Source organism: Scylla paramamosain, unplaced genomic scaffold, assembly GCF_035594125.1.
Source record: "Scylla paramamosain isolate STU-SP2022 unplaced genomic scaffold, ASM3559412v1 Contig14, whole genome shotgun sequence".
In the NCBI taxonomy this organism is placed as follows: domain Eukaryota; kingdom Metazoa; phylum Arthropoda; class Malacostraca; order Decapoda; family Portunidae; genus Scylla; species Scylla paramamosain.
In genome coordinates, this window is record NW_026973679.1 from 820,172 (window position 1) to 832,500 (window position 12,329).

The 12,329-nt window shown below is 42.5% G+C and overlaps 1 protein-coding gene and 1 long non-coding RNA gene across 5 annotated transcripts in view; one reads left to right on the plus strand and one right to left on the minus strand.

Annotated features, from left to right (window-relative positions):
• The window catches only part of LOC135097196 (uncharacterized), a 97,436-nt gene extending 91,391 nt beyond the window's left edge, over positions 1 to 6,045 (plus strand). Inside the window, exons 2-3 of the long non-coding RNA XR_010265454.1 lie at positions 417 to 521; positions 5,308 to 6,045. This is a non-coding gene — a long non-coding RNA (uncharacterized LOC135097196). The remainder of the gene's footprint in view (positions 1 to 416; positions 522 to 5,307) is intronic.
• The window catches only part of LOC135097195 (uncharacterized), a 49,479-nt gene continuing 43,126 nt past the window's right edge, over positions 5,977 to 12,329 (minus strand). Inside the window, exons 5-11 of one of the 4 annotated variants that reach the window (XR_010265452.1) lie at positions 11,893 to 12,062; positions 11,305 to 11,407; positions 9,981 to 11,015; positions 9,488 to 9,664; positions 7,851 to 8,073; positions 7,464 to 7,584; positions 5,977 to 6,542 (exon numbers count right to left, since the gene is read on the minus strand). Coding sequence is in view for 2 of the 4 variants with exons in the window: in XM_063998970.1 (XP_063855040.1) it covers positions 7,537 to 7,584; positions 9,488 to 9,664; positions 9,981 to 9,992 (237 nt within the window). In the remaining 2 variants the exon portion in view is untranslated. Of the gene's footprint in view, positions 6,543 to 7,463; positions 7,585 to 7,850; positions 8,074 to 9,487; positions 9,665 to 9,980; positions 11,016 to 11,304; positions 11,408 to 11,892; positions 12,063 to 12,329 lie in introns of those variants that run through there. The other 3 variants (XR_010265453.1, XM_063998970.1, XM_063998969.1) reach the window with 3 other exon arrangements.

Here is a 12,329-nt window from a genome sequence, read left to right on the forward strand (position 1 = left end):
GCGAGTCCCATACATTTTCAACTCCTCTGACGGGGAAACAAAGCCTTAAAATGCATATGTGTATAGAACATTTCCTACTTAGAATTGCACGTTCCTTCACCTCTTTCAGTATTTGCAGAAACACGCGTTACACCTTTTATACAGTGGACAACAAGCAAAACAACACCTACGTGTTCTGAAACGCTTCATTTGTCTCACCACATTTTTTTTTCTTTTCAAATGATGATAGGTTCTGAATAGCCGGGTTTTAAATGCATTTCCCCTGTTAATAATATAGAAATCGTGTTAATCTGTCACTAGAACCATAAAAACATCTTTTGAAAACCTGTGCAACTTCATTTAGAGTCTTATCAGTTTAGTGGAGGTGCGGCGCAGAAGTGTTTCAGAATAGGGATCATTGTCTCGTTTTCCCCCAGCCTGGCGTCCCCGCTCGGCCCCTTCCACGACTCGCAGCGAGAGAGAGAGGTCGAGGTGCGGTGGTCTTGTGGCGGAAGCCTGAAGGAGGCGGTGAAGGAGTGAAGGTAAGAGTTTGGTAATAGGAAGATTGTTAGATTATTATTCAGTGGGTGGAATTAAGGCGTAACCTATGAGATTATGAATGATAAGGATGAATAGGTGAGAATAAGGATGGGTAGGTTTGTCCATGTTTGGTGATTAGATACGCCACGTTAGGTAATGTGATTAGGCTGACCTGATGTAGGTTGGCCAGGTGAGGTTGGGTAGGTGTGATTAGGTTAAACAGATGGTGATTACAACACTGGCAAAGTGACGTAGTTAAGCTTATCAGGTGAGAGATGAGAAGTTATAGAAGTTTAGCATTTTGCGAGGGAATAAGCTGCAAGGGTGATTAGACTGCAGGTGACGTTATTTAATTTGTCAGGTGAGAAGTATGCTGATCAGATGGTAAGTTGGTTGCTTGTTTGTCCAGGTGATTGACGTCTGATTAAGCTTACTGAGGTGATAATTAAGGAAGTGAATTTGAGATTATATTATATAAGCACGTAAAATCATGTTGGATTGGTGTGTCTGTGGCTGCTATTTTGTGGTCCCTCTGCTTATACGCTGTGCTGAGTGGCAGTTGGCTTGTTAACCACGATCATTATTTCCCTTATTCATTATCACACACACACACACACACACACACACACACACACACCTACCTACCTTTAGTAACGGTATATGCACACCCACGCACATTCACACCCACGCACGCTCACACATACACCCACGCACACCCACGCACTCGCACACCCACGCACTCGCACACCCACGCACTCTCACACCCACGCACTCTTATGTCCACGCGCTCTCATACCCATGCGCTCTCATACCCACATCTCACACACGCCCAGGCGATCACACACACACAAAATATTAATGACAAAAAAACTGGTGATGCACTCAAAAATCTGGTGACACTCAAAAAAAAACTGGTGATACACTCAAAAATGGTGACACTCAAAAAATCTGGTGACACTCAAAAACCTGGTGGTGCACTAAAAAAAAAAACTGGTGATGCACTCAAAAAACTGGTGACACTTAAAAAAAACTGGTGATGCACTCAAAAACCTAGTCAGGCAGCCAAAAGAATGGTCATGCACTCAAAAAAAATATAACCCCTTCACACACACACACACACACACACACACACACACACACACACACACACACACACACACACACACACACACACACACACACACACACACACACACACACACACACATTTACATTCTAAATTTGCATTAGACTTTTCTATTGCTGCTTTGTTCTATTAAACCTGATTTTTATTTATTTTTATTTATTTTCTTTTTTACCCGGTTCACCTCAAAGTTGGCTTATTTTAAATAGTTTTTTTCCTAATTTGTTATTCATCTGATAAATATTTTCTTGTCCTATATTTGCTCATGTATTTGGCTTCAAAATTCTTTCCCTTATCTGACCTTTTCTTTATATAGTGGGTTTCAAAACGATGGACTACACTTAAAATTGTTGTATTTCTGCAACCTTAAACTGTCTATAAATAAAACTAATAAAAGGTGTGGGCCAAAGTTTAAAATGACTTCTTTTCAAATTTTACATTTTTATTTGTGTTTTTCATGAGTGCAGAGATAGCATTTTTTTTAATCAGGTTCATCTTTTAAACTTGTGTATATATTGTGGTGTCATTGAAATTTCTGTGATGCCATGCAGATTTCTTCTATCTGGTGTTTTCTTCTACTCTACATCATTCTTCAAATTTTTGCTTTTAAATTATAATAGGGACATGTTTATCAAACACATTTCTTGGCTTCAAACGTTAAACTGCCGTACTTTTCAGATTTTCTCTAACCGGTGCTTTCCTTTCTTTCAATTTTCGTTTCTTGAATGTGACAGTATGGAATTTAGACACATTTCATATTAAATCTCGGCACAGTTCTCACATCATTTTTTTTTTTCTTTTTTTATGTAGGAGGGACACTGACCAAGGGCAACAAAAATCCAATTAAAAAAAAATGCCCACTGAAATGCCAGTCCCATAAAAGGCTCCAAACCGGGAGTTCAAAATTTGAAGGATAAGTGTCTTGAAACCTCCCTCATGAAGGAATTCAAGTCATAGGAAGGTGAAAATACAGAAGCAAGCAGGGAGTTCCAGAGTTTACCAGAGAAAGGGATGAATGAATGAGAATACTGGTTAACTCTTGCGTTAGAGAGGTGGACAGAATAGGGGTGAGAGAAAGATGAAAGTCTTGTACAGCGAGGCCATGGGAGGAGAGGAGGCATGCAGTTAGTAAGATCAGAAGAACAGTTAGCATGAAAATAGCGGTAGAAGACAGCTAGAGATGCAACATTGCGGCGGTTAGAGATAGGCTGAAGACAGTCAGTTAGAGGAGAGGAGTTGATGAGACGAAAAGCTTTTGATTCCACCCTGTCTAAAAGAGCAGTATGAGTGGAACCCCCCAGACATGTGAAGCATACTCCATACATGGACGGATAAGGATCTTGTACAGAGTTAGTAGCTGGGAGGGTCAGAAAAACTGGCGGAGACGTCTCAGAACACCTAACTTCATAGAAGCTGTTTTAGCTAGAGATGAGATGTGAAGTTTCCAGTTCAGATTATAAGTAAAGGACAGACCGAGGATGTTCAGTGTAGAAGAGGGGGATAGTTGAATGTCATTGAAGAAGAGGGGATAGTTGTCTGGAAGGTTGTGTTGAGTTCATAGATGGAGGAATTGAGTTTTTGAGGCATTGAACAATATCAAGTTTGTTCTACCCGAATCAGAAATTTTAGAAAGATCAGAAGTCAAGCGTTCTGTGGCTTCCTGCGTGAAATGTTTACTTCCTGAAGTGTTGGACGTCTATGAAAAGACGTGGAAAAGTGCAGGGTGGTATCATCAGCGTAGGAGTGGATAGGACAAGAAGTTTGGTTTAGAAGATCATTAATGAATAATAAGAAGAGAGTGGGTGACAGGACAGAACCCAGAGGAACACCACTGTTAATAGATTTAGGAGATCAGTGACCGTCTACCACAGTAGCAATAGAACGGTCAGAAAGGAAACTTGAGATGAAGTTATAGAGAGAAGGATAGAAGCTGTAGGAGGGTAGTCTGGAAATCAAAGCTTTGTGCCAGACTCTATCAAAAGCTTTTGATATGTCCAAGGCAACAGCAAAAGTTTCACCAAAATCTCTCAAAGAGGATGACCAAGACTCAGTAAGGAAAGCCAGAAGATCACCAGTAGAGCGGCCTTGACGGAACCCATACTGGCGATCAGATAGAAGGTTGTGAAGTGATAGATGTTTAAGAATCTTCCTATTGAGGATAGATTCAAAAACTTTGGATTGGCAGGATATTAAAGCAATAGGACGGTAGTTTGAGGGATTAGAACGGTCACCCTTTTTAGGAACAGGCTGAATGTAGGCAAACTTCCAGCAAGAAGGAGGTAGATGTTGACAGACAGAGCTGAAAGAGTTTGACTAGGCAAGGTGCAAGCACGGAGGCACAGTTTCGGAGAACAATAGGAGGGACCCCATCAGGTCCATAAGCCTTCCGAGGGTTTAGGCCAGCGAGGACATGGAAAACATCATTGCGAAAAATTTTAATAGGTAGCATGAAGTAGTCAGTGGGTGGAGGAGAGGAAGGAACAAACCCAGAATTATCCAAGATAGAGTTTTTAGCAAAGGTTTGAGCAAAGAGTTCAGCTTTAGAAATGGATGTGATAGCAGTGGTGTCATCTGATTGAAATAAAGGAGGGAAAGAAGAAGCAAAGTTATTGGAGATATTTTAGGCTAGATGCCAGAAGTTACTAGGGGAGTTAGATCTTGAAAGGTTTTGACACTTTCTGTTAATGAAGGAGTTTTTGGCTAGTTGGAGATCAGACTTGGCATGGTTCGGGGCAGAAATATAAAGTGCATGAGATACTGATGATGGAAGGTTTAAGTACCTTTTGTGGGGTACCTCTCTATCATGTATAGCACGAGAACAAGCTGTGTTAAACCGAGGTTTGGAAGGTTTAGGTCGAGAAAGAGAGTGAGTAATGTACGCCTCCATGCCAGACACTATCACCTCTGTTATGCGCTCAGCACACAAAGACGGGACATGGAAGCAGTAGTCATTCTTAGGAAAATCAGCAAAATACCTCCTCAGGTCCTCTCAACTAGCAGAGGCAAAACGCCAGAGGCACTTTCACTTAGGGGGATCTTGAGGAGGGATTGGAGCGATAGGACAAGATACAGATATGAGATTGTGATCGGAGGAGCCCAATGGAGAAGAAAGGGTGACGGCATAAACAGAAAGATTAGAGGTCAGGAAAAGGTCAAGAATGTTGAGCGTATCTCCAAGACGGTCAGGAATACGAGTAGGGTGTTGCACCAATTGCTCTAGGTCATGGAGGATAGCAAAGTTGAAGGCTAGTTCACCAGGATGGTCAGTGAAGGGAGAGGAAAGCCAAAGCTGGTGGTGAACATTGAAGTCTCCAAGAATGGAGATCTCTGCAAAAGGGAAGAGGGTCAGAATGTGCTCCACTTTGGAAGTTAAGTAGTCACAAAGAATTTCTTATAGTCAGAAGAGTTAGGTGAAAGGTATACAGCACAGATAAATTTAGTTTGAGAGTGCTTGTGCAGTGCTTGTCAAACTTTTTCCGTTTTCCTATGATATTTCTTGTGTAGTCTTAATTTTTTTAGGGAATCTTGGCACATCTCCTATGCCTAAGAGAGACGTATTTTTGTTTTGAGTTTTGTAGGGAATCAGTTATCAAACACATTACAAGGAATCTCAGCACATACAATAAACTTCGTGTCTAGGAACTAATGGTCTGTATTCCTTGCAGGTGTGAAGTGTGTGGCTTCCACTTCACCATCCTATGAACAGCCTGCAGGAATCTCTATCAACACCTGCTTCTGCAATATTGGCATCTGGTTATCAAATAGTGCTGTCACGCTGGGCCTGACATACTCCATTGCAATTGGGGAATCAAGCTTCACCAGGAAGAGAGGCCGAGCATCACGACCTTCAAGCCTTCAAGCCCTACAAGAGGTGTTAAGTATTGTCAGGACAAAACAGAGGGCCTGGTACAAGAGTTTTCATTGCAATCAAGGAAGAGTCAAGTTGCAGTAAGAAGAGTGTGGCAAGAATTTTAAGCAGGAGGAAGACTGTCAAGCAGTTGACGGCAGGAAGAACGCGTGAAATTCCCTTAAGTCGTGGCAGGACCAACAGGCAACCTTCAACACCTGCAGAGGCACAAGAGTTGTGGGCAGTTTCACCAGGAAGAGGTTGCTCCTCACTCAAGTTGACACAGACACAAGAATTTGCAAGTGTTGTTACTCCGAGACCCTGCTGCAAATGTTCTCCAATCCACTCCAGTCTGGGAAGGAAGAATGTAGGAAGTCCCTCTCTTCTGTACTCAACAAGCACCACCACCACCACCACCACCACCTTCATTCAGGCTTGGGACAAGTTTTGTACATTCCAGCACTTCAGTATTAAAGAAAACAAGTGCCATGTTTATTATCCTGTTGTGTATTTATTCACTTAACATTCACAGTAAAACAATAAACATTCAGTATTCCATCTTGTGTAAATAAAGTTTCAGGCAGAGTACAGGTCATGCCCTGAAAAAAAAACGCATAGAAGCCCTGTCCCAGCAACTGGTGTCGTTGGGATGGGGCTTCTGTGCAAATCATACCTTAAACTTTATTTTTGGGCCTTGGGCCAATCCTGGCACTTTTTTTTTATTACCTTGAGGGCATGAATTGTTACCACCAAATATTTATTTTACACTATACCAGCACATTGTTGTTAGCAAACTATATATTTATTTCACATATATAATAGTAGTCACAAATTTATTTATTGGCAAAGACATACAAGTCATACACACAGCAATGCAACCTGGACTAGATAATACACTGGTGGAGTCAGCTGGCTTGGGGCACTTGTACAGCAGCAGCACACCCAGTACTGGCTGTAGACACACCCACCATTTGGCTCTTCCTGACGTCAGAGCCTGCAACATGGCACTACCGGACTGATTGCAGACAGAATGTTAGCCAACACAAGTGAGATCTGCAAAAGAGTAACGCAATTTGGGGAAAATGGATAGTTATGAAGACGTGAACCTGTATCACACATACACACTAATTCTATCACTCAAATGCTGGCTTTTTACTTTTTACAAACATTTCACTCCCTTTAACAGCCCATCACTCCCTTTAACAGCCCATCACCTGGCCAAAACAATCCTCAAACAACCCACAACTCTTCCATATCTTATCTTTTTATATCCATAAATTCCTCAAAAAAACATCCTTATTTTTCGCCAAACACCTTTCACGTGCACATCTCTCAACAAAAAACCCAAGCTACACATCTCTTATTTCACACTGATCACTGCAAACCATTCCTTCTAACCCTCTTCAGTAACACGCACAACACGCCTCACCAGTAATGCTCATCCATCCTAGTCACTCTTAATAAAAGTACCACACGTGCACTTACCCAGCCCACACACTGCCTCTCTTGCTATCCTGTACCACTATTTTCACACTTGCTGTTCTTCTAATCTTGGTAAGAGCACGCCTCTCCTCCATGCATTTACTAATCTTATTAACAACTTTCCTCTTATCCTGCACATACATACATAAGGATTCATACACACACACACACACACACACACACACACACACACACACACACACACACACACACACACACACACACAGACTCTCAACAATACTCTGATTACATACAGTTGAGGATTCCTTATCCAAAATTGTTGGGAGTGAGTGGTACAGATTTTAGATTTCCCCAGTTTTTTTGAATAACAACTTGCCAATTTCTGATACCTCCCATGGCAGTAAATCAAGCTCTGGTTATCAATTTTTTGGTGGGGCAAAAAAAATGACAAAACATGACACAATTAAAATCTTAGATTTTTAAATTTAGGATAGAGGATTCTCAAGTGTAGCAACAAAACACAGTGTTCACATGAATTGGTTCCTGCAGTCACAGCCACCTGTCAGTCACAAGGTTCCAGTATGGTGTACCTCTTGCTCCTGAGTTATGGGAGCGTTCCAAGCTTTCTTCCACTTCCTCTCCGTGTTACCACCTGCGGGGAAGACACACATCTGTACTCCTGCTGCATGACTCACAACTCAGTCCAGAATTTAACCATTTCACCACATTACACAGCAAAGAAGGCACGACAGAAAACACTGACATGCACATTTAACTCTTAAAGCAGTGGGCTGTATTGTAACTTGAAGGTCTCCACATACAGGATAAACTAGACTTTTCACTATGACAAGATATGATATGTCTACTCAAATAAGAAGACATGGAAAAAGTGCCAAATTGTCATACATGGCAACTCACGTGCCCTGAAGATGTTATGCTCAGTCTTTCAATCACTGAGAGACTGTCAGGCACAGTGGAGAGAGGCGTCTCTCCTGCGCTCCCCTGTACATTTCCCCCTTGCCACTACCTTCTTGTTTCATCGCTCACATTCAATACCCCTTACATTACAATGGATCCCGGCAAGTTTAACAGGGAAGAGAGTGCCACGATGGTGTTTGAGTCGAGGTCAGTAACCATGGGTCTGGAAAGAAGACGGGGAGATCACAGACAGCTGTGACACAAGTGGCCAGCCAGGGCTGTACCAGGGCTGGGCACAGCTGCCACTCCTGAGAGAAAGTCTAAGGGCAAAAAAGGAAGACAGATACAGGAATAATAAGTTGACAAAACACATGCATGGTGAACACTTAATTGCCACGCCATCTTTCTCCTGGTCAGAAGAGACCTGTGAGCTGCAGGATGACCGGGGGTGAGCGGCCTCCGTCCGCCACCCAGATGATGGCTGCTTCTGAATTTGCCATCTTCCTTCCTGTCTCACAATTACTGATCCCTTCTTGAACAAACACCATCGCAATACTTTTCTTCACTGTCAAGCTTGCCAGAACCCATTATGTGAGGAGAATTATGGGTGAGCCATCACATGAGAAGCTTGTACCAAGGGAAAACAGGCAGGGGAGTGTGGCAGTGTAGAAGAGGAGGACAGCTGAGTGTCATTGAAGAAGAGGGGATAGTTGTCTGGAAGGTTGTGTCGAGGTGATAAATGGAAGAATTTATTTTTTTTAGGCAGTGAGCAATAACTAGTTTGGTCTGCCCCAGTCAGAGATTTTAGAGAGATCAGAAGTGAGGCATTCTGTGGCTTCCCTGCGTGAACTGTTTATTTCCTGAAGGGTTGGACGCCTATGAAAAGACATGGATAAGTGTAGAGTGGTATCATCAGTATAGGAGTGCATAGGACAACAAGTTTGGTTTTAGAAAGTCACTGATGAATAATAGGAAGAGTGGTGACAGGACAGAACCCTGAGGAACACCACCGTTAATAGATTTAGGAGAAGAACAGTGACCGTCTACCACAGCATCAATAGAATGGTCAGAAAGAAAACTTGAGATGAAGTTACAGAGAGATGGATAGAAGCCGTAGGAGGATAGTTTGAAATGAAAGCTTTGTGACAGACTCTATCAAAAGCTTTTGATATGTCCAAGGCAACAGCAAAAGTTTCACCAAAATCTCTCAAAGAGGATGACCAAGACTCAGTAAGGAAAGCCAGAAGATCACCAGTAGAGAAATAATGAGTGGTTAGTGTTGATACTACTACTGCTGCTACTACTAGGGTCTGGAAGGGAGAGTTGGGAGTGTTAAGTGTATGGTGTTCCTACTACTACTAATGCTGCTACTCCTACTGTTATTACTACCACTACCACTAAGCTAACTTGAGAGAGAGAGAGAGAGAGAGAGAGAGAGAGAGAGAGAGAGAGAGAGAGAGAGAGAGAGAGAGAGAGAGAGAGAGAGAGAGAGAGAGAGAGAGAGAGAGAGAGAGAGAGAGAGAGGAGAGAGAGAGAGAGAGAGACCAATTTTATATAGAGAAAAACAAAAAATACATCAACAACGACGACAACAACAACCTCATTAACCTGTTAGAGAAGGAGTGAGAGAAGCTTACCATACAAGTGTGGCTCTCCCCACCAGCAGTAGCAGCAGCAGCAGCAGCAGCAGTAGCAGCCCCTCTGCCCGGCACACCTGCCCCATCAGGCACCTCCACTGCTCCCAGCCATCCTACACCTGTGCCACCAGGAAGCTGACGAGGACCACCTGCAGCTCTGCCACTAAGCTGTCTGGCCTGCAACACAAATCAGGATCAGAATATATTTAATACTATACTTAATTCCTGCCAACTACTACTACTACTACTGCTACTACTGCTACACTGCTCTTGAGTGCTAAAAAGACATACAATAATAACTATGACTACTGCTGTTACTGCAATTATTACCTAACAATAGTGAAGGGCAGAGAGAGAGAGAGAGAGAGAGAGAGAGAGAGAGAAGAGAGAGAGAGAGAGAGAGAGAGAGAGAGAGAGAGAGAGAGAGAGAGAGAGAGAGAGGAGAGAGAGAGAGAGAGAGAGAGAGAAACAATAACAAGTAAACAAAGAGAACCTGTCCAATCATTGACTTCAAACTGTAGGAAGAACCAAGCCTATATTTTGTGACTTGACTGGGACTAACCCCTCTCTGTAGGCTGTCCTGGCTGGCTGGGTGAAGCCACAGTCCCTCCCTTTGACTTCATCTGTGGTGGCCGGGGGGCTGTGGGGGGCTGGGAAGTGGGTGAGGTGAAGGGCTGTGGGTCTGGTGTGTCTGTGGTGGAGTGTGGGGCTGCTTGTGAAGGCTGTGAGACTGTTTGTGAGGCTCCTGTGGTGTGTGTGATTTTTAGGAGTGTTAAAAGTAGAAGGCCGGAAGTAATATTAAAGTTATACTTGGCGCTGGTCAGACCTCATCTAGACTACGCTGTGCAGTTCTGGTCCCCACATTACAGGAAAGATATAGGTCTATTAAAATCACTACAGAGGAGAATGACTAAAAGGATACAGGGGATGAGGAGTATTCCTTACGAGGCGAGGTTGAAGCTGTTAAATTTACATTCTTTAGAGATACGTTGGTTAAGAGAGGACCTGATAGAAGTCTTTGAGTGGTATAAGGGTTATAACAAGGGGGATGTAGGCAAAATTCTTAGGATCAGCAACCAGGGTAGAACAAGAAATAATGGGTACAAGCTTGAAAAATTTGGGTTTAGGATGGAGATAGGAAAAAAATTGTTCTCAACAAAGAGTGGTAGATGAGTGGAACGGACTCAGTAATCATGTTGTTAGTGCTAGGACACCTAGAGAGCTTTAAGAGAAGATTAGACAAGTTTATGGATGGGGATAACAGATGGAAATAGGTAGGTATATTTCATACAGGGACTGCCACGTGTAAGCCTGGTCGCTTCTTGCAGCTTCCCTTATTTCTTATGTTCTTATGTTCTTATGTATGTGTGAGGTATGTGGTGTTCTGTGAAGGGGCTGTGTCAGATGCTGTGTCAGGGGCTGTGGAGGGCTGTGGGGAGGTGGAGGGGCTGCTGTGTGTGTGTGGTGTGTGTCTTGGAGGATCTGAACTCAACCACTGGCATTAATTCTGCTGCTGAACAAACTCCACCTGAAAAATAAGGAGAGAATTAATGGCTGGTGATAAAATAATAATAACAATAATAATAATCTATCTATTTGAATTAATGACTGGTAATAATATAGTGATAATAATCTATCTGTCTGTCTTTCTGCTTGTCTGTCTGTCACAATATTAGGCTGGTAATCCCATATGAGACAGCCCAGTCAACACACACACACACACACACACACACACACACCACACACACACACACACACACACACACACACACACACACACACACACACACACACACAAACCTAACCCAACCACTTACAGCCTTCTTCTACTTGTTCCTCAGAATGTTAATGGCCCCCATGCCCCGTTCCTTCCACTGTGGGGGCGACTCAGAGGTGTGATAATGAAACAGCTTGTACTGCCTGCTGGGTGGGGGAGGTTAGGTTAGGCTGGCACTGTCTGCATGTTAGGTTAGGTTAATAAAATGAAGAGAGGTTATGTGAAGAACAAGGAGAGGAGGAAGAGGAAGAGGAGGAGGAGGAGGAGGAGGGGGTAAGAAAGAAAACATAGATGGAGAAAATAATAATAATAATAATAATAATAAGAAGAAGAAGAAGAAGAAGAAGAAGAAGAAGAAGAAGAAGAAGAAGAAGAAGAAGAAGAAGAAGAAGAAGAACTATTTACCTGCAATAAGAAAACCTGACCTGACCTAACAATGATAAAACAGAAAAATTACCATCAGTACTTGACCTGACCTCACTTCACCTAACAACAAGAAACAGCAAAACTACCAACAACATTTCTCAATAAAATAATAAACCAATAAAAAGCTCACAAAAATAATAATAATAATAATAATAATAATAATAATAATAATAATAATAATAATAAAAACACCATTACCAACCTGACCTGACCTCGAAACTCAGTCTTATCATTTCCTCCTCCTGGTCATCATCACTAACCACGAAGACCTCCAGCAAGGTCACCACTGGTTCAAAGTAGGGGTCATGCTCCCCTACTCTGCTGGTTGACTCCCCCTCCTCGCTCACCACGCTGTCATCGAGGTCTGTCTGTCTGAGAGAGAGAGAGAGAGAGAGAGAGAGAGAGAGAGAGAGAGAGAGAGAGAGAGAGAGAGAGAGAGAGAGAGAATTAGGCTTGGTTGGGCTAGGAGGAGGAAGAGATGGGAAGAGAGAAGAGGAGGTCTAGATGAAAGAAAGAGGAGGAAGAGGAAGAAGAGGACAAACATACATGGATATACAAACAAACAAACAAATAAACAAACAAATATTCAGTTGAGACAAGAAAACTGAAGAAAAATGAAAAAAATAAAAACGATATATT